Source organism: Colletes latitarsis, chromosome 6, assembly GCF_051014445.1.
Source record: "Colletes latitarsis isolate SP2378_abdomen chromosome 6, iyColLati1, whole genome shotgun sequence".
Taxonomy (NCBI): Eukaryota; Metazoa; Arthropoda; class Insecta; order Hymenoptera; family Colletidae; genus Colletes; species Colletes latitarsis.
The window spans coordinates 2,933,835-2,960,666 of NC_135139.1; the positions used below are offsets into that span (position 1 = coordinate 2,933,835).

General features: G+C 52.2%; 1 protein-coding gene across 1 annotated transcript; it reads right to left on the reverse strand.

Annotated features, from left to right (window-relative positions):
- Positions 1-288: 288 nt before the first annotated feature.
- Positions 289-1,911, reverse strand: LOC143342783 (uncharacterized). Its single transcript, XM_076767004.1, has one exon. It carries the CDS (start codon positions 1,909-1,911, stop codon positions 289-291), a length of 1,623 nt encoding a protein of 540 aa, XP_076623119.1.
- Positions 1,912-26,832: the final 24,921 nt, after the last annotated feature.

Sequence of the window (26,832 nt, forward strand, 5' to 3'; positions counted from 1 at the left end):
AATAATCGGTGTCTTGGCTTTTACAGATAATCGTGCGTTTGACAGGCGGCCTCTTGCGCGAATCAAGCCGTCCGAATCGAGGAAGGGGTTCAAGGATTTGAGAGGGCTCGATTTCGACACCGGGTGAGTTTTGCGGAGAGCATTCATTTCTACCGGGAATATCTCCGATTGGATGCGCCGCACCCAAAACATTTCGGCCCAGTGAATCTCACTGGGACTCAAAATTAAGAGAGACGCCTTGGGTGACGGAATGGATTGGGTGAGTGTATCCCTTTGTCTCGCTTGCGTTCAGAGATTGTCGATGAAACGCTTAACATATGCGGTGACTCGGAGAAGTTTTGGCCACGAGGAATATCGTTGTTCTAATTCCCAAGGAGTTGCGGTAGCGGTCAGGATTTTGATGGTTTGGCCCCTTTCCTCCTTGGAAGCATCCGGAGCAGTGACATAACCTGAATGGCGCCACTCCTGGGGATTCTTCCGAAGCCACTGTGGTCCTGACCACCATAATCGGTGAGATTTTAACTCGGATAATGAGATTCCACGGGAAGCACAGTCCGCTGGATTGTGATCTGTCGGGACGTGATGCCAGGTTGATTGGGGCACAAGTGTTTGAATCTTGGCAACGCGGTTCGCCACGAACGTTTTCCACCGCGAAGGTGATTGATTCACCCACGTTAACGTAATTTGAGAATCCGACCAACAGTGACAATCCATTGGCCTGTTCATTAGGGACGTCTGAATGAACTTGATCAATCGAGCAAGGAGTAGGGCAGCGCATAGCTCCAATCGAGGGACGCTGACCGTTTTTACCGGAGCAACGCGAGTTTTCGCCATTAGAAGGGCCGAACTGACTGTCCCATCCTCGAGAACACTTCGGAGATAGACCACTGCAGCATATGCCTTTGTTGAAGCGTCCGAAAAGCCGTGAAGGCTTTGAGTGGTGATGACTCTTGGCGAGGTTTTCTGAGGAATGGTGAGTGAATGGAACTCGGCAAATTCGGAACAAAATAAGCGCCATTCTTGAAGATAGTCTGGCGGAACTGTATCATCCCAGTCGCACTTCAAGGACCAGAGTTGTTGGAGGAGAATATTGGCTAGTACGACAAATGGAGCGACCCAGCTCATAGGATCAAATAATTTGGCGATTGAAGAAAACATTTCGCGCTTGGTGGTAATTTGATTGCCTGGAGTCAGTGCATGAAACTGAAACTGGTCTGTGACAGAGTTCCATGTTAGGCCCAGCACTGAAATATTTTCGTCGACTTGAAGGGATTTACTGACGGCTAAACCGTGATTGGCCTCGTCGATGTCGGACAACAGCCGGCTGTCGTTGCTCGCACATTTGCATAACGAAAAGCCTCCCTTTTGAAGCAATTGGATCGTCTGGTTGTGGATCAGGCGCAGTGACGTGAGGTCGTCACTTCCGAAGAGGAAGTCGTCAACGTACGCTTGGTAGCTTAAAACTTGCACTGCGTCCGGGTAGGAGGAACCTTCGTCCTCGATTAATTGTCTCAACACTCTGAGAGCGAGATATGGCGCTGGAGTTGTGCCATACGTTACCGTGAGCAGCTGGTATTCGTCAATCGGAGCAGAAGGAGACCCGTGCCAAAGGATGCGCTGAAAATCGACGTCGTGAGGGTGAACGAGGATCTGCCGATACATTTTTTCGATGTCGGCCGCGTAGACATATTGGAATTGACGCCAGCGAATCAGGATTGCGATCAGGTCCTGTTGGAGTTTTGGCCCACTGTGCAAATGTTGATTAAGGGATTTGCTATTTGAAGTTCGGCTGGAAGCGTTGAAAACAACGCGAAGACGCATCGTTTGACTAGTTTGGCGAATAACAGGATGGTGCGGAATGTAATAAGCATTTGGAGGTGCTATGAGCGACGGTGGATCGACCTTTCGCATATGCCCAAGAGACTGGTATTCCGAAAGAAATTCCTGATATTCGCGTTGGGAATTGGGGTCTCGTTTTAGGCGATTCTCTTGAGATCGCAAACTGCTAAGCGCTCTCGATCTGGAATCTCCGAGGTGAATCGGTCGGTCGTCTCGAAACGGCAATTGGACAATCTAAGGGCCTTCTGAGGTTCGCGAATGTGTTTCAGCGAAATGACGTTCGCAATATTGTTCGTCAGGTGTCAAAATCGGGGGAGTTGGGAGCTCTTCGACTTCCCAGAAGCGGCGCAGATTGTGGTCAAGGTGTTCGAGGACGGACAAATGGTGGATGTGGACGTCATCGGGGCCGGGAGTTTGGATGGGACCGGACAGGATCCAGCCCAAGGCCGTGCTTTGCGCGGTCGGGACACACCCTGAGTCCCGAATGACGCCTTGGAGTAATTGCTGCCCGTATAAATCCGCTCCAATAATAATGTCAATAGGGTCGGAGCTTATAGGATCCTTGTCCGCCAGATTTAGCCCTGCAAGGTAAGGCCATGTAACGTTTCGTTTCTGGCGAGATGGGACATACCTGGTCAATGTTTGCATTATAATCGCGGTCGTCGAATATGCAGGCTCGTTCTGGTCCGCAGGTGTAATTGATATAGACGCTACTTGATGTGCGAAAGAGTGTTTCTCGCCAATTCCACTAATTCGCGTGTATTGCGATGTTCGTTTTAAGCGGAGCAGTTGCGTTAAATTTTCGGTAATGAGGGTCGCTGCTGACCCTTGGTCGAGAAGGGCTCTTGCAGTAACGCACCTGTCTTTTTTTTTTTTTTTTTTTTTGTCGTGGGGAAAATCTTCGAAAGACTCCCTCCCACCTCTTTGGGGAGAGGCGGGAGGGGTGTGTGGGATTCCCCGCGCCCGTAGAATGACGGGCGCGGGACCTACCCACTAAAAACCCCACGGTGACCCTTCCGCACGATTTGGGAGGATACCGGGAATCGCTCAAAGCATTCTTCCGGTATCCTCCCCGTGCCCGCGCTTTGCGCCCATCCCCGGGGGGGACAAACGGTCCCCGCGGTAGACACTCTGTCTCATAGCGGCAGGATGGGGCCACTCCATCCCGCCGCCATCCGTCCCGGGGCGGCGTTTAGTGGCGGCTGCGAGCCCCATCTCGCAACCGCCTGCGGCCCCGTTTCTACCCCTCGTGGGCCGGGCCCACCCGGTCCGACCCTTCGCCGCCTGGCGGGAGGAGGCTCCCGCCAGGGCCCCCCTCCCAGCCAGGGTCGAGCACCTGTCGCGGGGTGCCCGGCCCTGGCCGACTGCCAGTACGGTTTCCGGGGGGGGGGGGGGCCGGTCGACGGTCGACGCGATCAGTCGGGTCAGGGCCCTCTCGGAGACGGCCGTCTCCCGGGGAGGGGTGGCGTTGGCGGTATCGCTGGATATTGCCAACGCGTTTAACACCCTTCCCTGGGGGGAGATACGGAGGGGGCTCGAATATCATCGGGTCCCCCCGTGTCTCAGGGCAGTCGTCGAGGATTATCTCCGCGACAGGTGGATCGAGTATCCGGGCCGGGATGGTGCCCGGCCCTCGGGCCACTCCTGTGGAACATCGCGTACGACGCGGTGTTGCGGGCCGACCTCCCCGACGGCGTCAGTGCCGTGTGTTACGCAGATGACACACTGGTGCTGGCCGTCGGGGCTCAGTGGGGGAGGGCCAAGCGCCTCGCCGAGGAGGGGGCGCAACGCGTCGTCGACCGGATCAGGGGGATGGGGATGACGCTGGCGGTCCATAAGACCGAGGTGATTGCGTTCCATTCACCTCGGCAGGATCCGCCGCCTCCTCTGATCCGGGTGGGTGGGGCTGATATCGAGGTGAAGCCCCGGATGAGGTATCTGGGGCTGATCCTCGATAGCCACTGGCGCTTCGAGGAGCATTTCCGCTGCCTGGTTCCCCGCTTGGAGAGGATGGTCTCGGCTTTAGTCCGGATCCTCCTCAACCTGGGGGGCCCGGCGGGACGAGTTCGCCGCCTCTATGTGGCAATGGTTCAGTCGGTGGCCCTATATGGGGCCACCTGGGCGGACGACCTGGCGGCCTCAGAGGCGGATGGCGCTGAGGGTCGTTCGCGGCTACCGCACCGTGTCGCATGAGGCGGCGACGGTTCTTGCGGGGATGCCGCCCATGGATCTCCTCGCGCGGTCGCACGCGATGATGTATCGTGTCGACCGTCGCGCGGGAGTGGGGGCGGTCCCGGGAGAGCAGGAACCTGCTTGGGGCGATTTGAAGCGCCAGGCCCGGCAGTTCGTGGTGCTCGCGTGGCAGGAGCGGTTGGCCCTGCCAACTGCAGGGCACCGGACAGTCGGGGCTGTTCGGCCACTCCTGTGTGAGTGGCTGGACAGAGGCCATGGAAGCCTTACTTACCGGACGGCACAGGTATTTTCCGGGCATGGTAGCTTCGGCAGATACCTGTGCCGGATAGGGAAGGAGCCGACGGCGCGTTGCTGCCATTCTGACGCCGAGCAGGACACGGCTGATCATACCCTCCAGGTATGCCCAGCGTGGGAGTGGGAGCGCCGTGTCCTGGTCGGCGTCATAGGGCGGGAAATCTCGCTGCCGGGTGTGGTGCGCGCCATGCTCGGCAGCGAGAGGAAGTGGAGGGCCGTGGTCTCCTTCTGCGAGACCGTAATGCTGCAGAAAGAGTCCGCGCGAAGGGAGCGCGAGCTTCAGCGGCGCGCTGAGGCTCGCGCTCGTATGGTGGCGCGAGGGCGTCGCGCAGGCGCTAGGCGTCGCGGGCGGCCGGCTTTGCGCGGCGGATGACCCTGGCTGGGAGGGGGGCCCTGACGGGAGCCCCATATAGGGCCACCGACTGAACCATTGCCACATAGAGGCGGCGAACTCGTCCCGCCGGGCCCCCCAGGTTGAGGAGGATCCGGACTAAAGCCGAGACCATCCTCTCCAACCGGGGAACCAGGCAGCGGAAATGCTCCTCGAAGCGCCAGTGGCTATCGAGGATCAGCCCCAGATACCTCATCCGGGGCTTCACCTCGATATCAGCCCCACCCACCCGGGTCAGAGGAGGCGGCGGATCCTGCCGAGGTGAATGGAACGCAATCACCTCGGTCTTATGGACCGCCAGCGTCATCCCCATCCCCCTGATCCGGTCGACGACGCGTTGCGCCCCCTCCTCGGCGAAGCGCTTGGCCCTCCCCCACTGAGCCCCGACGGCCAGCACCAGTGTGTCATCTGCGTAACACACGGCACTGACGCCGTCGGGGAGGTCGGCCCGCAACACCGCGTCGTACGCGATGTTCCACAGGAGTGGCCCGAGGGCCGGGCACCATCCCGGCCCGGATACTCGATCCACCTGTCGCGGAGATAATCCCCGACGACTGCCCTGAGACACGGGGGGACCCGATGATATTCGAGCCCCCTCCGTATCTCCCCCCAGGGAAGGGTGTTAAACGCGTTGGCAATATCCAGCGATACCGCCAACGCCAGCCCTCCCCGGGAGACGGCCGTCTCCGAGAGGGCCCTGACCCGACTGATCGCGTCGACCGTCGACCGGCCCCCCCCCCCCCCCGGAAACCGTACTGGCAGTCGGCCAGGGCCGGGCACCCCGCGACAGGTGCTCGACGAGGCGGGCAGCAATCACTCGCTTGAAGAGCTTGCCCACCTCGTCGAGGAGACAGATGGGCCGGTATGCGGATGGAGACTCCGCGGGCCGACCCTCCTTCCGGAGGAGGACCATCCTCGCTACCTTCCAACTGGGGGGGAAAACGCACCTGCCTTGAGTAGAATGCACCTGAACCCGCGCTGTTGGAAGGAGAACAGTTATCTTCAACGGTGAATTCAACACTAAATTTGAACTAATTTCGATTTGGATAGAAGAACCAGCCCTTGACGCTGTGACCGAGGAATTTTTGTTTACCGGGAAATGCAACAACGTGTGACGCCTTTTATGGCACTCCTTACAACAGTGCGGATTCTTACACAGTGCAGTGGAATGGCCGACGGAAAAGCAATTGACGCACCGGTTTTGCTGCTTGATTAATTGATAGCGCTCGAAATGGGATTTTCCCAAAAACTCGGAACATTGATAAATGAGATGATTTTGTTTACACAATGCGCACGAAATTTTGCTAGTGGCGGTTGAATGCGCGTGGAAGGTTTTCGGCAAAATCGATTTTGGTTTTTCTGGTTCGCTCGGTTTATCGCGTTTAGTGACCGGCATCGCTTCTAATGCGCGAATCCTTTTTTCTAAAAACGCGTCGAATTCGCGGTATGTGGGAAACACGGTCGTGTCACCCAGATTAAACTCCCACGCCTTCCGCGTTGCGCGGTCTAACTTTTGTGTACCGAGAAAAACGAAAATGTCGCTCCAATGGTCGACTGGCCTGTCAAGGTTTTGTAGCATTTTCGATTGACATATTAAGTTTGTCACGCAACGCCCGCAGTTCAAATTGAGTCTCGGACACAACGGTCGGTAATGTAAACAACACATTCAAATGGGTGGATATAAGTCGGCGCTTGTTTTCGTAACGAGACGTTATTATTTTCCACGCGACTTCAAAATTATGGTCTGTGACCGGTAGGTGACTCACCGCGAGGCTCGCTTCGCCCTTCAACGACGCGTGCAAGAAATGGAGGCGTTCCACGTTGAACAAGGACTGGTTGTCGATGACCATGGAGGTGAAGCAGTCACGAAAACTTTCCCAATGTTCAAATGCGCCCTCGAACGTGGGAAGGTTAATCCTGGGTAGATGGGCTGTTGGATGTTGCGGAGCGATGTTCAAATTCTGACCGTAGGCCGCTGCTGGATCCGGTGGAGGAGACACCCCCATGAGGACTTCCGCCATGAAGTCCAATGCCTCCTGATATTTCTCCTCGCATGTGGCGAATAGGTCTTCCACGAAGTAGGTGTAGGTGGCCTTTATTTTATGGTCGGCAATGGCTGAGATTTTTGCGTCCAAACCCTGGCATTGTGCGAAGGTTTCCTTGATCATCGCCATGCGGTTTTGCGTAACGGCGACCGTCACTTTTGCCTGACCCAGTTTTTTAAAATTGGTAAGGGCGCATTCGATCGAACGCATCGCTTGCGATTGCTTGTGCAGCAATTCTTCAATTGAGTTCATTTTCGTTTTAGATCGGCTTCTTCCTCGACTCCAGTCCGGCTCGAAGGACCAAAATGTTCTGTTTGGAATGAGAGCTGAATCGACCTTTTTTCTTAAGGACTGGACGGCGAGGTTTGAAAAATACAGAATGAACTCTTAACAAGTTGTAACTTTATAAAGCACAAAACTTCACCGGATTAACAGAAACAATAAATTGAGGCGTAAATGGTTATAGTTGATAAATTCCGTCACAAAGAACTGTGACAGTTCGGCGAAACAAGCCATTTGAAATTAATTTGGAAGGTCACACCGTTCGCACTTAATTGTTTGGTATTGGATATCTTCCTAACTTACTGCTTTGTCACTAGCACACTGCTGGCTTACAAGCTTACAGCTTGCTTACTAGCTTACTATTTGCTTACCAGCTAATTGCTTGCTTACTATCTTACTGGTTGCTTACATGCTTACTGAATGCTTACTAGCATACAGCTTGCCTACTATCATAATGCTTCCTTACTGGCTTCCTCCTCGCCTACTAGCTCACCGCCTGCATACCAGCTTGCTGCTAGCTTACACACTTGCTGCTCGCTTGTTAGCCTGCTGCTTGCTTTCGGGCTTACTGCTTGATTACTAGCCTGCAGCTTGCTTTCCAGCTTACTGCTTGCTAACTAGCATACTAATTTCTTACTAACTTACTGCTTTCTTACCAGCTTACTGCTTGCTTACAAGTTCAGTGGTTGCTTCCTAGCTCGCTGCTTGCTTTCTAGCTTACTGCGTGCTTACTAGCTTACCGCTTGCTTTCTAGCTTACCGCTTTCTTACAAGCTCCCTGCTCCCTTACTAGCTCACTGCTTGCTTACCAGCTCCCTGCTCGGTAACTAGCTCAGTGCTTCCTTACTACCTCACTGCTTCCTTACTAGCTTCCTGCTCGCTTACTACCTCACTACTTGCTTACTAGCATACTGCTAGCTTACTCGCCTACTGCTTTCTTACTAGCTAGCCGCTTGCGTCCTAGCTTACTGCTTGCTTTCTAGCTTACTGCTTGCTTTCTAGCGTACTGCTTCCTTACTAGCTTCCTGCTCGCTAACTAGCTCACTGCTTGCTTACTAGATTACTGTTTGCTTACTAGCTAACTGCTTGCTTGCTAGCTTGCTGCTTGCTTACTATCTTACTGCTTGTTTATTAGCTTACTTGCGTGGTTACTACCTAACTGCTTCCTCAGCAGCTTCCTGCTTGTTTACAAGCTTACTGCTTTCTTATTAGCTAACTGCTTTTTGACACGCCTGACGCTTGCCTACCAGCTTACAGCTTGCATACTAGCTTGCTTCCTTACTAGCTTCCTGCACGCTTACTAGCTCTCTGCTTGGTTACTAGCTTACTGCTAGCTTACTCGCCTACTGCTTGCTTACTAGAATGCTGCTTGCTTACTAGCATGCTGCTTGGTGTCTAGCCTACTGCTTGCTTACTAGCATACTCCTCCCTTACTAGCTTCCTTCTGGCTTACTAGCTCACAGCTGGTTCACTAGCTTACTGCTTGCTTACTACCTCACTACTTGCTTACTAGCTTACGGCTAGCTTACTCGCCTACTGCTTGCTTACTAGCTAGCCGCTTGCGTCCTAGCTTACTGCTTGCTTTCTAGCTTACTGCTTGCTTTCTAGCGTACTGCTTCCTTACTAGCTTCCTGCTCGCTTACTAGCTCACAGCTTGCTTACTTTCTTACTGCTTTCTTACTAGTTAGCTGCTTTCTGACTAGGCTGCTGCTTGCTTACATGCTTACTGCTTGCTTACTTGCTTACTGCTTTCTTACTAGCTTACTGCTTTGTTGAGCGCGGAAACGGACACGCCGTTTCTAGTACCGCGCCCACCAGCAAAACCTGAGAGCAAAGAGAAAAACGTAACAAAGCGTGATTTATGCCAGGGAAAATCCTGCGACATTTGGCGCATCGACTGTCGCATCTGCGTGCCAACATCTCAGCCCTGGCATATATCTCCACGTTCGAAGCGTAGCAGTTCGCCAAAAGCCAGATCAAGTGTTGTTTATGACAGGGGCTGGGCTCGTCTGCAGCGTGCAGGTGAAATCTCCGGCATCTGCAGGCCAGCCCCAGCCCTCTGCATAAAACGGCCAGTCCTGCACTTTTCTTCAACTACCAGGAGACCAAGCCAAACGCAGTCATCTCGTGACGTCGAGGCTCCCACGCGATACGCACCCCCTTCCAAGAGCATCGCGTAAGGACGATTTGGAAGGGAGGAGACGGCATGGGAGTTTTTGAAACCCGAGACGAGGACACTTGGATCTGATTCGCCGAACATAACATTTACACAACATTCCTCCATCCGGAGTATTAATTTATTGCTGGAAAGACGCGAACCCGACGTTGAGTGCAAACTGTTCACTCAACGGATACCGCGAGCCGCCATATGCTTGCTTACTAGCATACTGCCTCCTTACTAGCTCCCTGCTCGCTTACTAGCTCACTGCTTGCTTACTATCTTACTGCTTGCTTTCTAGCTCACTGCTTGCTTACTAGCATACTGCTTTCTTCCTAGCCAACTGCTTCCCCACTATCTTACTACTTGCTTCCTAGCTTACTGCTAGCTTACTAGCACACGGCATTCATACTAGCTAGTTGCGTTCTTACTAGCCTGCTGCTTGCGGACTAGCTTTCTTGTTGCTTACAAGCTTACTGCCCGCTCACTTGCACAATGCTTCCTTGCTAGCTCACTGCTCGCTGACTAGCTCACTGCTCGCTTACTGGCTCACTGCTTGCTTACCAGCTTACTGCTTGCTCAATAGATAACTGCTATCTTGCTATCCTGCTGCTAGCTTTCCAGCAAACTGCTAGCATACTAGCTTACTGCTTGCTTACCAGCATGCTGCCTGCTTACTAGCTTACATGTTTGTTACAAGCTTACTGTTTGCTCGCTAGCATACTGCTTCCATAGTAGCTTTCTGCTCGCTTACTAGCTCACTGCTTGCTTACTCGCTTACTGGTTGCTTAGTAGCATACTGCTTTCTTACCAGATAACTGCTTTCTGACTAGCCTGCTGCTTGCTTACTAGCTTACTGCTTGCTCACTAGCGTACTGGTTGCTTAGTAGCATACTGCTTTCTTACCAGCTAACTGCTTTCTTACTAGCTTGCTGCAGGCTTACTAGATTGCTTGTTGCTTACTAGCTTACTGTTTGCTCACTAGCATGCCGCTTGCTTACTAGCTTACTGCTTGCTAACTAGCTTGCTGCTTCCTTCTAGCTTACAGCTTGCTTACTACCTTCATGCGTGCTTACTAGCTCTCTGCTTGCTTACTACATTACTGCTTGCTTACTAGCTTCCTGACCACTTACTAGCTCACTGCGTGTTTACTAGCTTACGACCTGCTTACTAGCTTACTGCTTGCGTACTAGCTAACTGCTTTCTTACCAGCTTACAGCTTGCTTACTAGCATACTGCTTGCTTACTAGCATACTGCTTCCTTACTAGCATACTGCTTCCTTACTAGCGCCCTGCTCGCTTACTACCTCACTGCTTGCATACTAGCTTGCAGCTTGCTGTCTAGCATACTGCTTGCTTACTAGCATACTGCTTTCTTACTACCTATCTGTTTTCTGACTAGGCTGCTGCTTGCTCACAAGCTTACTGCTTGCATACTAGCTTGTTGCTTGCTTTCCAGCTTACTGCTTGCTTACTAGCATACTGCTTCCTTACCAGCTCCCTGCTCGCAACTAGCTCAATGCTTCCTTACTACCTCGCTGCTTGCTTACTAGCTTGCGGCGTGCTTTCTAGCTTAATGCTCGCTTACTGGCATTCTGCTTCCTTGCCAGCTTCCCCCTCGCTTACTAGCTCACAGCTTGCTTCCCAGCTTACTGCTTGCTTAATAGCATGTTACTTGCTTTCCAGCTTACTGCTTGCTTACTAGTATACTGCTTCCTTACTAGCTTCCTGCTCGCTTACTGGCTTAGTGCTTGCTTACTAGCTGTTGAGAAGAGATATATTTTGTATTTCCGAATCTTCGCTATTTTTCTCTGTTTGACGTCGGCGCAGGTCATGTCATAAAACTAATAGGTCTGCCGACCGTTTGGCAATGCATATATAGCCGGGATTTTTCTTGGTTTGAAGTTAGTTGTGCGATAACCCTGATTGTGGAGAAAAGTCTTCCATATATTTTGTTGCCTCCGTGTCTTACACCTTATACCGTTTCAACAAAGTATTTTTTCTTCTTTCTGCTGTATGCGATTGGGGAAATCTATCTTAAAGATAGATCCTTAATAGTTTATGGGCACAGCACGCTCCCACTGCGCCTGCTAGAATGAATTTGTTTGTTGATAAGCCACGCTGGCTAGGTGAATAAAGGTTTTTTTTACTGGTTACCAGTTGTGTAAGTGATTTCTTCGCAATGTCTGACATAGAAGTTGGAATGGAAATCGTGAAGCTGGACGGCACTAACTACTCCATGTGAAAATTTGAAGTAGTGATTACGCTAGAAGCAAAAGGTTTGCTTGGTTTCGCATATAGTACAATGGTAAAACCTGCAGAAGACAAGGCAACGGAGCCCAAAGTGTACGGTCAAAAATCAGCGCAGGTAAAAATGATTATACTGAGTACAATCGCCCCAAATCTTCGCCGCAATTTATACAACTGCTCCACTGCAAAGGAAATGTGGAACAAGCTGAGGGACCTGTACGGAGATGCAAGTGAAGACGCTGCACAAACTGCCTGAGAGTAATTTTATTATTTTCGCGTTAATGAAGAGGAGCCCATTGCAGATCATTTGGAGATACTGGAGAGCATCTGCAGACACCTGCAGGATGCGGGTGAGGAACCGTCGGACAAAGCTGTCATGGCAAAACTGCTGCGCAGTTTACCCGTGAAGTTCTCCATTTTTCGTCACACGAGGGAATGCACCCCTGCTACGGAAAAAACGAAAACGAACTTGATCAGCAGACTGATCAAGGAAGACAGGCGTTTTGCTGAGAATAAATTGTCGACGCTCGCACTTCGTGTTCAAAAGACGTCCCTGAACGACGCAAAGAAAAAGAAACGCTCCAAGAAGGATATCGAGGAGCTGAAAAAACGAACACGGTGTGGAGTCTGCAAAGAAAAAAGCCACTGGACACGTGAATGTCCAAAAAATCGAGCTGGAAAATCATCACACAGTTTAGCGAGAAATGCGCCTGCGTTGGTGTGTGACATTGTTGCAACATATAAATGCACCAGTGAAAGTGACAGTGGCGTGTGGATTGCGGATTCGGGTGCCGGAATGCATATGACTTTCCGCAAAGACTATTCTTCGGCACTGCAGCCGAATTCAAATGGTCATGCGGTTAAGGTAGCGGATGATCGCATCATCTTAGCGGCTGGCATCGAAACAATTAAAATCCAAGAAGTGCTTGAGGGAATGCTACACAAACGCGAATTACAAGATGTGCTCTACGTACCTGAACTAAAGTGTAGTTTGTTTTCTATAGGCTTAGTGAACAGAAAACAGTACTCTTTTCATTCGTTTGAAAACAAATGTGAAGTTCGGGATAGTAAAGGAAAACTCGCCGCACGTGGAATACCGCACGGTAAACTGTTTAAAATGTGTTTCAAAGTGAAAGTGCCCATTGACTGTAAAGCGCTGAAATTAGCAGATGGCCAGGAAAAATTGAAACTTTGGCATGAGCGAATGGGACATGTAAATGAGCGCGCCGTAAAACATACGTGTGAACAACTCGACTTCCATGGAATTGAAAAGGACAAATTGACAAAGTTTTTTTGTGAATGATGCATTATGGGCAAGCAGTCCCGAAGACCGCATCCAAGCATCGGGGTTGAAGACAATTACGGGCCAGGGGAGAAAATTCATATCGATGTCTGTGGCCCTGTAAACATAAACTCACCGAGCAACACGCTGTTCCTTTTAATGTTTAAGGACGAGGGTACCAGCTATAGGAAGGTATACTTAATGAGCCATAAATCAAAAGTATTCAGAAAATTTAAGGAGTTCGAGGCATTCGTATCGACACAGATAGGAACGAAAATCAAAGTCCTTCGCTCGGACAATGGGACAGAGTACACCTGCAGCCAGCTCCGGACCTTTTTAGAGGAAAAAGGTATAATCCACGAATGCTCGTCACCATACATTCATGAGCAGAATGGTCGTGCTGAACGCGAAATTCGTACGCTCATTGAAAGTGCACGTTCTATGATTCACGCAAAGAACATGGATCAAAAATTATGGGCAGAAACAGTAAACACCGCGTGCTACCTGCTGAATCGGGCCATCCTAAAGCCAGGGGAGACGATTACTCCGTTCGAGAAGTGGTTTAAACGCAAACCTGATATAAAACATTTAAAGGTGTTTGGATCCGTAGCTTTCCTGAACGTGCCAAAGGAAAGACGGCAAAAATTCGACCCAAAAAGCAGATAGGTCATATTCGTCGGTTACGATGGGGAGTCTACTAATTATAGACTCTGGGATAATAAATTGAAGAAAATTTCAACAAGCAGTGACATAACCTTCAACGAAAATGCCCTGCCCAGTGCCGAAACGCGTGCCGAAACCGATACAATAATCAAGTTCGGAATTGAAGACCAAAGAGAGACGATTCCTACTCCAGAAGGTGCAGCCGAACACCAAGCTCCAGTTGTGGAAGATGTCGCCGAAACACGAGAACTGAAGAAACACGAGAATCGAAGATCGATGTGAAAACCGCTTTTCTATATGGCGATCTTCAAGAAGAAAGTTATTTCGAGCAGCTTCCAGGATACACAATTTGGAGCCAACCGGATGCAGTCTTCAAGCTACATCGCAGCCTGTATGGATTGAAGTAGTCACCCAAATGCTGGAACGAGAAGTTCACGAGGTTTCTGAACGAATTTAATCTCGTGAACATCGCAAGTGATAAGTGCGTACTTGTCGGTGTAGTGGAAAGTTCAAAAGTGTATTTAGCCCTGTATGTGGATGATGGTTAGATTATGAGCAAAAGCGAGAATGCAATCAAGAGCGTCTTAGATTATTTAGAAGGTAACCTTAAAATCTCGGTAGATCGGGCCGATGAATTTCTCAGTTTCGAGGTTAAACGCGATCGCGAACGACGACTCTTAAAAATTTCTCAACCGGGCTATATTAAGAAAATATTAAAGACCTTTAATATGCTTGAAGCAAATCCGTCAAGTGCACTTGCGGAGCCAGGTATGCCCTTGCAAAAACAAACACCTGCGACTGACAGTAAAATACCGTTTCGTGAGGCAATAGGCTCTTTATTATTCGCTGCACGAGTTTGTCGCCCGGATATCGAATTTGTGGTCAATTACGCAAGTCAATTTTTGAGTTCTTACGACGACACTCATTGGCAATCGGTAATGAAAATAATGAGTTATTTAAATGGAACACGTGATCACGGAATAGTTTACGGAAATAGTGGGAGTTCGCTTGATATTTCGGGATTCACGGATGCTGATTATGCCGGATGCTCAGAGACTCGAAGATCTATGAGTGGATTTGTCTATATTTTGAATAGTGGACCAATTTCGTGGTCCAGTCAATTGCAAAAGGTCGTTGCCCTTTCGACCGCCGAGTCGGAATATATCGCGTTAGCTCACGGCGTGAAAGAAGCGGTTTGGTTACGTAGTACGTTGAATGAATTGGATGTTGTGTGCAATATCGTCCCTGTTTTTGTTGATAACCAAGCGGCCATAAAAATTGCTAATAGTTCCGAAAACCATAAGCGCTCGAAACACCTCGATATAAAGTATCATTTTACTCGTGATGTCGTTAATCGCGGAGAAGTAGAAATTAGACATGTTCAAACGAAAGAACAATTGGCTGATATCTTTACTAAGCCTTTGCAAAAGCAGCTGTTTTGCTATCCGAGAGAAAAATTAAATAATAGCGGACATTCAAAATAAGTGGGAGTGTTGAGAATAGATATATTTTGTATTTCCGAATCTTCGCGATTTTTCTCTGTTCGACGTCGGCCCAGGTCACGTTATAAAACCAATAGGTCTGCCGACCATTTGGCGACGCATATATAGCCGGGAATTTTCTCGGTTTCAAGTTAGTTATGCGACAACCCTGACCGCGGAGAAAAGACTTCCATATACTTTGTCGCCTCCGTGTCTTACACCTTATACCGTTTCAACAAATTATTTTTTCTTCTTTCTGCGGTAAGCGATTGGGGAAATCTATCACAAAGATAGATCCCCAATACTAGCATACTGCTTTCATATTAGCTACGTGCTTCCTTACTAGGTCCCTGCTCGCTTACTAGCTTACAACTTGCTTACTGGCTTGCTGCTTGATTTCTAGCTTACAGCTTGCTTACTAGCATACCGCTTTCTTACTAGCTAGCAGCTTTCTGACCAGCCGGCTGCTTGCTTAATAGCTTACTGCTTTGTTACTAACTTAGTGCTTTCTTACTAACTCACTGCTTGCTTACTAACTCACTGCTTGCTTACAATACTACTGCTTGCATACCAGCTTACTGCTTGCTTTATAGCTTACTGCTTGCTTACTAGCTTGCTGCTTGCATTCGGGGAAACTGCTTGCTTACTAGCATAATGGTCGCTTACCAGCCTACTGTGTGCTTACTAGATGACTACTAGCTTACAAGCTCACTGCTTGCATACTAGCTTACTGCTTGCTCACCTCCTTACTGCTTGTTACTAGCTTCTGCTTTCTCACTAGCCTCCTAATTCCATTGTAGCTTACTGCTTGCTTACTAGATTGCTGGTTGCTTTCTAGCTTACTGCTTGCTTACTAGCATACTACATGCTTACCAGCTTACTGCTTTGTTACTAGCATACTGGTTTGTTACTAGCTTACTGCTTCCTTGCTACCTTTCTACTTGCTTTCTAGAATACTGCTTCCTTACTAGCTTACTGCTAGCTTAGCAGCTTACTGCTTGCTTACTAGCCTGCTCCTCGCTTACTAGCTTCCTGCTCGATTACTAGCTCACAGCTTGCCGACTAACTTACTGCTTGCTTACAATCATACTACTAGGTTACTTTTTTTTTTTTTTTTTTTTTTTTTTGTCGTGGGGAAAATCTTCGAAAGACTCCCTCCCACCTCTTTGGGGGAGGCAGGAGGGGTGTGTGGAATTCCCCGCGCCCGTAGAATGACGGGCGCGGGACCTACCCACTAAAAACCCCACGGTGACCCTTCCGCACGATTTGGGAGGATACCGTGAATCGCTCGAAGCATTCTTCCGGTATCCTCCCCGTGCCCGCGTTTTGCGCCCATCCCCGGGGGGGGGGGGACAAATGGTCCCCCCGGTAGACACTCTGGCCCATAGCGGCACGACGGGGCCACTCCATCCCGCCGCCATCCGTCCCGGGGCCGCATTTAGTGACGGCTGCGAGCCCCAACTCGCAACCGCCTGCGACACCGTTTCTACCCCTCGGCGGCCGGGAGCACATGGCCGCTCCAGGCCACCGAGGGTGCCTCCCCGTGGGCCAGGCCCACCCAGTCCGACCCTTCGCCGCCTAGCGGGAGGAGGCTCCCCTCAGGGCCACCCTACCAGCCAGGGTCATCCGCCGCGCAAAGGCGGCCGCCCGCGACGCCTGGCACCTGGGCGACGCCCTCGCACCATCATACGAGCGCGAGCCTCAGCGCGCCGTTGAAGCCCGCGCTCCCTTCCCGCGGCGTCCTCCTGCAGCATTACGGTCTCGCAGAAGGAGGCCACGGCCCTCCACTTCCTCTCGCTGCCGAGCATGGCGCGCACCACACCCGGCAGCGAGACTTCCCGCCCTATGACGCCGACCAGGACACGGCGCTCCCCTTCCCACGCGGAGCATACCTGGAGGGTATGATCAGCCGTGTCCTGCTCGGCGTCACAATGGCAGCAACGCGACGTCGGCTCCTTCCCTATCCGGCACAGGAACCTTCCGAAGCTGCCATGCCCGGAAAATACCTGTGCTAGCCGGTAAGTGAGGCTTCCACGGCCTCTGTCCAGCCATTCGCTCAGGAGTGGCCGAACATCCCCGACTGTCCGGTGCCCCGCGGTTGGCAGGGCCAACCGCTCCTGCCACGCGAGCACCACGAACTGCCGGGCCTGGCGAACTACTAGGTTACTTGCTTACAGCTTGCATACTAGCTTCCACCTCGCTTACTAGCACTCTGCTTACAGCTTGCTTACTAGGTAATTCCTTTCTGACCAGCTTACTGCTGGCTTACTAGCTCACTGGTTGCTTACTAGCTTACCGCTAGTTTGCTGGCATACTGCATTATTACTAGGTCCCTGCTCGCTTACTGACTTGCTTCTTGCTTACCAGATTACTGCCAGCTTACTCGCTCACTGCTTGCTCACTATCTTGCTGCTTGCTTACCAGCGTGCTGCTTGCTCACCAGCCTAACGCTTTCTTACTAGCTAATTGCTTGCTTACTGGCATGCTGTTTCCTTACTAGCTTCCTGCACGCTTACTGGCTCACTGCTTGCTTTCTAGCTTAGTGCTTCTTTACTAGCTTTCTGCTCGATTACTAGCTCTCTGCTTGCTTACAAGCTCACTGCTTGCTTACTAGCACACTGCTTGATTACTAGCTTACTGCTTGCTTACCAGCATACTGTGTGCTCAATATCGTACAGCTTTCTTACTAGCCTGTTGCATGCTTTATAGCTTACTGCTTGCTTACTAGGTTCCTGCGTGCTTTCTAGTTTACTGCTTGCTTACTAGCCTACTGCTTCCTCCTAGCTAATTGCACTTTTACTATCCTGCTGCTCGCATTACTAGCTCACTGTTTGCCGACTAACTTACTGCTTGCTTACAAACTTACTGTTTGCTTACTAGCTTACTGCTTGCTTATGAGCTTCCTGCTTCCTTACTAGCTTCCTGCTCGCTTACTAGCTTGCTGCTTTCTTGCCAGCTTACTGCTAGGTTACAAGTTCACTGGTTGCTTACTAGTTTACTGCTTGCTCACTAGCTAACTGCTTTCATACTAGCCTGCTGCTTGCTTACTAACTTACTGCTTGCTTACTAGCTTACAACTTGCTTACTAGCTAACAGCTTTCTTACAATTTTACTCTTTGCTTACTGGCTTACTGGATGGTTACTAGCTTACAGCTTGCTTACTGTCACACTGCCACTTTTCTAGCTTCCTCCTCGCCTACTAGCTCACTGCTTGCTTACCAGCTTGCTGCTAGCTTATACGATTGTTGCTCGCTTGCTAGCCTGCTGCTTGCATTCGGGCTTACTGCTTGCTTACATGCCTGCAGCTGGCTTTCTAGCTTACTGCTTGCTTACTAGCATACTGGTTTCTTACTAACTCACTGCTTTGGCACTGGCTTACTGCTTGGTTACAAGCTTCCTGGTTGCTTACTAGCTTACCGCTTGCTTACTTGCCCGCTGTTGGCTTTCTAGCATACAGCTCCCTTACTAGCTTCCTGCTTGCTTACTATCTCACTGCTTGCTTAATATCTTACTGCATGCTTTCTAGCTTACTTCATGCCTACTAGCTTCCTGCTTGGTTACTGGCATGCAGCCTCCATACTAGATTCCTGCTCGCTTACTGGCTCACTGCATGCCTACTAGCTTCCTGCTTGCTTCCTGGAATGCTGCCTCCATACTAGCTTTCTGCTCGCTTACTGGCTCACTGCTTGCTTGTTAACTTACTTTTTGCTTACTAGCTTACTGCTGGCTTAATAGCTACCAGCTTTCTTACTAGCCTGCTGCTTCCTTTCTAGCTTATTGCTTTCTTAACAGCTTGGTGCTTGCTTACTAACTTACTGCTTGCTTATGAGCTTCCTGCTTCCTTACTAGCAAGTTGCTTTCTTACTAGCCTGCTGCTTGCTTGCCAACTTACTTTTTGCTTACTGGCATACTGCTTTCATACAATCTAACTGCTTCCCTACTAGTTTGCTGCTTGATTTCTAGCCTACTGCATGCTTACTAGCACACTGCTTTCTCAGTGGCTAATTGCTTTCTTACTAGCATGCTGCTTACTTACTAGCTTACTTGTTGCTTACTAGCATACTACTAGCTTACTTGCCTATCGCCTTCCATACTAGCTTCCTGATCGGTGACTAGCTCTCTGCCTGCTTACTAACTTGCTGCTTGCTTACTACCATACTGTTTCCTTTCTAGCTCCCTGCTCGCTTACTAGCTCGCTGCTTGCTTACTAGCTTACTCCTTTCTTACTAGCCTCCTCGTGGCTTACTAGTTCACTGCTTGCTTACTAGCTTACTGCTGGCTTATTAACTAACTGCTTGTTTACAAGCTTACTGCTTGCATACTCGCTATCTGCTATCCTACTGGTCTGTCCCTTGCTTACTAGCTAACTGCTATCTTACAATCCTGCCCCTTGCTTACAAGCTTACTGCTTGCCTACAAGTATACTGCTTCCTTACTAGCTCCCTGCACGCTTACTAGCTCACTGCTTGGTTACTAGATTCCTGCTTGCTAACTAGCTTACTGCTAGCTTACTATATAGTTGCATGCTTTCTGACACACTTCTCACTTAATAGTTCACTGCTTGCATACTAGCTTCCTGCTTGCTTACTAACTTACTACTTGCTTACACGCTTACTGCATGCTTACTATCCTGTTGCTTGCTTATCAGCTACCTGCTTTCTTACTAGCCTGTTGCTTGCTTTCTAGCTTAGTGCTTCCCTAATAGCTTACTACTTGCTTACTATCTAACTGCTTTCTTAGCAGTATACAGCTTGCTTACTATATTACTGCTTCGTTAATACTTCCTTGCTCGCTTACTAGCTCACTCCTCGCTTATTAGCACACGGCCTGCTATCTAGGTTACTGCTTGCTTGCTGGCATACTGCTTGCTATATAACTAACTGCTTTCCAACTAGCCTTCTGTTTGCTTTTTAGCTTAGTGCTAGCTTATTAGCTTGCTGCTTGCTTTCTAGCTTACTGCTTGCTTACTAGCATACTGGTTCCTTACTGTTTCCCGCCTCACTTACAAGCTCACTGCTTGCTTACAAGTTTACTGATTGCATACTAACTTACTGCTTGCTTACTAGTATACTGCTTCCTTATTAGCGTCCTGCTCGCTTACTAGCTCACTGCTTGCTTACTACCTTACTGCTTGCTTACTAGCCACCTGCTTTCTTGCTACCCTGCTGCTTGATTTTCATCTTACTGCTTGTTTATTAGCTTACTGCTTGCTTACTAGCTTACTGGTTGCTTACTTGCTTACAGCTTGCCTACTATCATAGTGCTTTCTTACTAGCTAATTGCTTTTTTATTAGCTTGCAGCTTGCTTACTAGCATACTTGTTTCTTACTAACTGATTGCTGGCTTACTAGCATACTGCTTCCTTACTGGCTTCCTGCTCGCTTACTAGCTCACTGCTTGATTACTAACTTACTACCTGCTTACTAGCTTACTACTTCCTTACTAGCGACCTGCTTGCTTACAAGCTTACTGCTTGCTTACTGCCTTGCTGCTTGCATACGAGCATTGTTTAAATATCGCGTTAATTCGACAATCGAAAAACGTCGGTTAAACCATCGCGTGATCGATAGAAAAACGGGCCATTTCTTGTACGGTGTTGTTCCTAGTTTACGCGACATTCCAGAGTCTTCTCTGAGGCGTAATACGTTACGGGAACAATACTGCATAGAAAAACTCCGTATTTACATTCGATAACAGTTCCGCGATCGGCACAGTAACGGTTCCAAGAGAACAGGTGTTACTACGCCGAAACGAAGAGAGGATTCAAAATTAATAAGAGACAGACAGCTTAGACCAGACAGCGCCACGAGATGAAAATTTCCCCTCCCTCGTGGCCACGGTTAAGCAGGTATGTCTCAGGTGCACTCGCTATTTGGTTCTCGACGAGAGCGGACCTCATCGTTGACCTCGTCTGAAGTCGGAGACCGATTCTCGACAAGTTAGTTTTGTCTAACTTGTCGTAGAATTATGTGAACAAAGTTGCTCGGAATTGAGACTGCAGCGGATTTAAATAATCCTGCCCTTGAGTCGAAATATTCCGGCCATACGTTCACATGCAGAAATCGGTCACCGCGACGAACGAACCATTTTGGAAAGAAACAAAATCCAACTGATTTTCATTCCACTTCGCTCAAAAAGCAACCTATGGCTGAAATGTACCAAATTTACACTTTTATAGTGATTGGTTACCGCCATCGGTGCTGAATAAACACGTATTGCTGTAATCAGTGGTCGTGTAGAAGTGGAAATGAATAAAATCAGCGTGATTATCTTTCCAAAGATTTAACCCGCAATCGGTGGCTGAGCATAATCAAATTTACACTTAAATAGTGCCTGATTATCGCCACCGTTGCGACGAAGAACACAGATTGCTGTAATCAGTGGTCGTGTTCGAGAACCGAGAGAATTTCTTGATTCTCTGCTTGGCTATTGCACGGGTCAAAAACCCAATCTATAGGGCAACTTTGTTGCATATTCCCTGGGTTGGGTTCGTCGTTTTCCAGGGTCGAAACAAAAGTTTGGGATAACACCCGATAGGGGCCTTATTTGGCATTCCCTGGGTAAATATCTCGGCTGGTTTCCACCTGCTCGAGCGTGGGTTCCAGATCGTCAGTGGGTACGGACACTCGACGTAGAACTACGTTTGAAGGGCGCCGTGGTGTTAGAACCTTAATAATCAGTCGCTTCTGCGCAGTTAAGGCTCTGCATCACACCGGTCCCGTACGGACCAGGGAACAGCGAGGAACCGCGGAGTTGACAACCTTTGGAGCCTTACAACCTCCACTTGTTGTCCTCTCCTGCAAAAACCAAGCCTTCAGCAGTGGGAAGATCGAGATTAGAATCTCGTCTTCCCCATCTGCAATTCAACGTTTCCAAAATCTGAAACGTTGAAATAATAATACAGTCCACTAACACAGTTGTGTATCGCTATGTAAGAATCCCGCTCCTGTTTACCGTAAATGGAAGAAGGAGCGTACGGATTAGAGCGAGTCAGACAACGCACCGAGCGTTGTCAGGTATTAACTGCCGGATTTCGGTATTTCTTTTTGATTACAGAAGACCGAGACGAGAGCCGTAGGGGCCAACGGCGGCGCAGGTTTTTTTTCCCGTGCCATCAGCTCGGGGTTTTCTCCTGCAATTTTTTAAATAATAAACAAATTTAATTTCGATTATTTAAATTTCCTTCATTTTTGTTTAATTTAAATTTAAATTATTGTTTGAATAAACGGCCTGTGCCCAGTGGACCAGGCGAAGGAAATTTTTAAATGTACAATTCACTTTCCCACACAATTCCAATCCCTCGAATTCCGGACTCCCCGTTAAAGGGTGAGAGATCAGGTCAGGGGAGAAAACCCCTCAAAGACCGACTCGCAACTATTTTAACAAGCATACTGCTTTCTTAATAGATAATTGCCCTCTTACTAGCCCGATGCTTGTTTACTAGCTTACCGGTTTCTTACCAGCTTACTGCTTGTTTACTAGCATACTGCTTCCTTACCAGCCTCCTGCTCGCTTACTAGCTTACTGCTTGCATACTAGCTTTTTTTTTTTTTTTTTTTGTGTGGAAAATCTTCGTAAGACTCCCTTCCAACTCATTGGGAGGGGCGGGAGGGGTGTGTCGGATTCCCCGCGCCCATGGAATGACGGGCGCGGGACCTACCCACTAAAAACGCCACGGTGACACTTCCGCACGATTTGGGAGGATACCGGGAATCGCTCGAAGCATACTTCCGGTATTCTCCCCGTGCCTGCGCTGTGCGCCCATCCACGGGGGAGCAAATGGGTCCCCCCGGCTGTCACGCTATCTTATGGCGGCAGGACGAGGTCACTCCGTCCTACCGCCATCCGTCTTGGGGCCGCGTTCTGTAGACCCCATTTCTACCCCTCGGCGGCTGGTGGCTGGTGGCCGCACCATGCCACCGAGGGTGCCTTCCGATGCGCCGGACCGGAATTAGGGTGGCACTCTCACTTCGGTCCGACCCCGCGCCTCGTGGCTGGTGGAGGCTCCCTTCAGGAACCCCCTCCCAGTCAGGGTCATCCGCCACGCCGCGGGGGCCGCCCACGTCGCCCGGCGCCTGGGCGGCGCCCTCCTGCCACCAAACGAGCACGAGCCTCAGCACGCCGCTGAAGCTCGCGCTCTCTGCCCGCGGCTTCATTCTGCAACATTACTTTCTCGCTGAAGGAGGCCACGGCCCTCCACTTCCGCTCGCTGCCGGGCATGGCGCGCACCATGTCCGGCAGCGAGACATCCCGCCCGATGACGCCGACCAGGACACGGCGCTCTCCCTCCCACGCAGGGCACACCTCGATGGTGTGTTCAGCCGTGTCCTGCTCAGCATCACAATGGCAGCAACGCGCCGTCGGCTCCTTCCCTATCCGGCACAGGTATCACCCGATGCTGCCATGCCCGGAGATCACATGTGCCATCTGGCAAGTGAGGCTTCCATGGCCTCTGTCCAGCTACTCACTTAGGAGTGGCCGAACAGCCCCGACTGTCCGGTGCCCCGCGGTTGGCCGAGCCAACCGCTCCAGCCACGCGATCATCACGAACTGCCGGGCTTGGCGCTTCAAATCGCCCCAAGCAGGTTCCTGCGCTCCCGGGGCCGCTCGAACCCCCGCGCGACGGTCGACGCGGTGACGATACAGCACCGAGTGCGACCGCGCGAGGAGGTCCATCCCCGCAGGAACCGTCGCCGCCTCATGCGACACGGTCCGGTACCCGCGGTTGACCCGCAACGCCATCCGCCACTGCATAACACACGGCGCTGACGCCGTCGGGAGGTCGGCCCGCTATACCTTATCGTATGCGTCGTTCCACAGGAGTGGCCCGAGGACCGATCCCTGCGGAACGCCGCAGTACACCTCCCTCCGCATATCTCCATCCCGGCCCGGATACTCGATCCTCCTGCCACGAAGATAATCCCCGACGACTGCCCTGAGATAAGGAGGGACCCGATGATCTTCGACCCCCTCCTTATCTCATCCCAGAGAAGGGTGTTAAAGGCGTTGGCAATATCCAAGGATACTGCCAAAGCCTCCCCACCCCGGGAGACGGCCGACTCCGAGAGGGCCCTCACGCGACCTATCGCGTCGATCGTCGATCGACCCTCCCGGAAGCCGTACTGGCAGTCGGCCAGGCCGGGGGCACACCGCGACAGGTGCTCAACGAGGCGGGCGGCAATCACGCGCTCGAAGAGCTGGCCCACCTCGTCGAGGAGACAGATGGGCCGGTATGCCGGAGGGAGACTCCGCGAGCCGAGCCCCCTTCCGGAGGAGGGCCATCCTCGCCACCTTCCAACTGGGGGGGAATCGCCCGTCCCTCCGGCATCGGTTAAACAACCGCCTGAGGTCGGCCCCAAGGACGCCGTGGGTTAAGACCCAAACCCGGCCAGGCACACCATCCGGACCCGGGGCCGTGTTACGCGCCCCGAGCCGTCTGATTGCTGCAGCCAGCTCCCCCTGCGTGACCCCCGGCTCGGCCACCCACTCCAACGGGGCCGTCGCCTCTGCCGGAGGACGTGTTCCCATCTCCCCAATTGGGAAGAGACTATTGACCACGCCCACCAGCAGCCGGGGGTCAAGACCCTCCGTGACGGGGGGCGCCCACGGGCGGAGCTTGTTCAGCACCACCTTATAAGGGCGCCCCCAAGGGTTGTCATCAAGGGTCTCGAGGAGCTCCTTCCATGCCCGGGTCTTGGCCCGTTTGATGGCGACCTGCAGAGCCATCCGCGACATGCGGTATGCCTCATACAGGTCATCTGCCCTCGCTCGCGCCACGCTATCGTCTCTCCGTAGACGACGGCTCGCGCGGGTGTACTGGCGTCGGGCGCGGACACTCGCGTCTCGCATTTCCGCGATCGCAGCCGACCACCAGTACACCGCCCGGCGAGGAGAAGCCCGCCCGACCCGGGGCATCGCCGCGTCACATATGTTCGCGACCATGCCCCCGAGCCGGGCGACCTCCTCCTCTATACTCGGCAACTCGGCCGCCCTCTGTGGCCAAGTTGCAGCGAGGGTCCCCTCAGGGGCTGCCAGCCTTTCAGCTGCAGTACGGGCTTAACGAACCCGGGGTACCCGAGTCATACACACACCGTAAGCCTCCTGTTGGTCGTCACAACGACCCATTCACAATTCCCTATTGGTTTTGTGAATGGTACGTGACGGCAGGAGGAACGGGGGTCTTGGCTTAACCGCCTGGGCCACGAGTATGGCGACTCTATAAAATCGCCCTCCAATCCTAAGCTATGGTGCGCGGCGATGGGATGCATGGTTGGGGGAGAAGGCCCAATCCCAAGCGACCACCTCCGGGGAACCTGCCGAACCCCCGGAGTATTAGGCTTACCCGGGTAAGGCGGCTCTGCCCGGGTGGACCTTTATTTCCGACCATCTCGTGGGATTATTATGGACACAGAAAATAAAATGGGGATGGGGCGGGTTTTGTCGGTTGGGGAGGACGGAGACGGGGTTGGGGTTAGGGTGGCGGCGCTCGCGCCCCACTCAGCGCCAGGTCCGGCTTCGTGGAGGGTGGAGGAGGACGACGAGACGGCGTCGGTCTCGTCCTTCTCCTCCAGCACGAGCCACATAGGCTCTAAGAGGAAGAGGACGGGGCAGGCCGTCGTCGAGGTGGGCGGGGCGATGAGCCCGTCGGTGAGGCTGAGTTGCCTCAGGGACGAGGTGACCGAGGAGATATCGGAGAGGATCTCCTCGTCCCTGAGGCGGGTGGAGAAAGTCGCCGCTGCCTGCGCCTTTAAGGGGCAGAAAAGCGGTGGCGCGGAGGCCCTGAAGGCCGCGGCGGAGGAAATGAGGGAGGCGGCGCGGGAGCTCAGAGGGCGGAACGCCCGTCTGCAGCTCCTGTTGGAGGAGGAGCGACAGGGGAGGAGGAGGGCAGAGGCGCTGTGGAACAGCGCGGCCCTCCCTCCCATCCTCCCTCCTCCTCCACCGCCGCGTCCTTCGGCGGAGGTAAATAAGCGGAGTGCGGCGGCAGTGGTGCGGGGCACCGCGGGCCCCTCCACCCGCACTCCGCCCGTGAAGAAGTCCCCGTCCTCCTCAGAAGACGATCTTCTGAGGAGGATTGGGGACATGATTGATGGCAAGCTGGCCGCCTTCCGGGAGGAGCTCCTCGCCGGAAGAGCGGTCAGCAGGAAGGCGGTGCCTCCCCGACCTGTTCCGGTACAGTCGGGGAAGGCAAAGAAGGGCGGAGTGAAGGCTCCGCCCAGCGTTGCGGCACCAGGGCCCCGGGTCGCGACCCCCAAGGGGGGTGGTGTACCCGTGGTCGCGGTGGTCGCGTCCTCCACAGCACCCTCCCAAGGGGGGGTGGCGTGGAGTGAGGTGGTGGGGCGGAAGGCGAAGCGGGCGGCGAGGAAGGCCTCGCAACCGCAGCCTCCGCCTCCGCCGCCGGCGGCCAAGGTAAAGGCCGCGAAGGTCGGGAAGGCACGACCAGGTCGTCCCCCAAAAACGGCAGCGGTGACGCTGACCGTTGCGCAGGGGGGCGACCTGACCCTCGCGGAGGCGATGCGGCTCGCCCGGGAGAATATCTCCCTGGAAGAGCTGGGCATCGCCTCCGTGAGGGCGAAGAGGGCCGTGACCGGGGGTCTCTTGCTGGAGATCCCCGGTGCAGAAGGCGGCGCGAAGGCGGATCGTCTCGCCCAGAGGCTCCGGGAGCAGCTGGGCGAGCGAGGTGTCCGGGTCGCCCGGCCCACGAAGCGCACGGAGATGCGCGTTTGTGGGCTGGACGACTCGGTCAGCGCACAGGATGTGTCCCGTGCCCTTGCGAGGGCGGGGGACTGTCCTGTGGAGGACCTGCGGATCGGAGAGATCCGCAGGTCGCCCTCCGGCCTCGGGTCTGTGTGGGCCCGGTGCCCCCTCTCCGCCGCCCGTAAGGTGGCGGAATCCGGGAGGGTGTTGGTGGGGTGGGTTTCGGCGCGAGTGGAAATCCTCGCGCCGCGCCCGCTCCAG

Excerpts from the sequence above, each read along its gene's own strand:
- LOC143342783 (XM_076767004.1), bottom strand. The coding sequence starts at position 1,911 with ATGCGAAAGGTCGATCCACCGTCGCTCATAGCACCTCCAAATGCTTAT.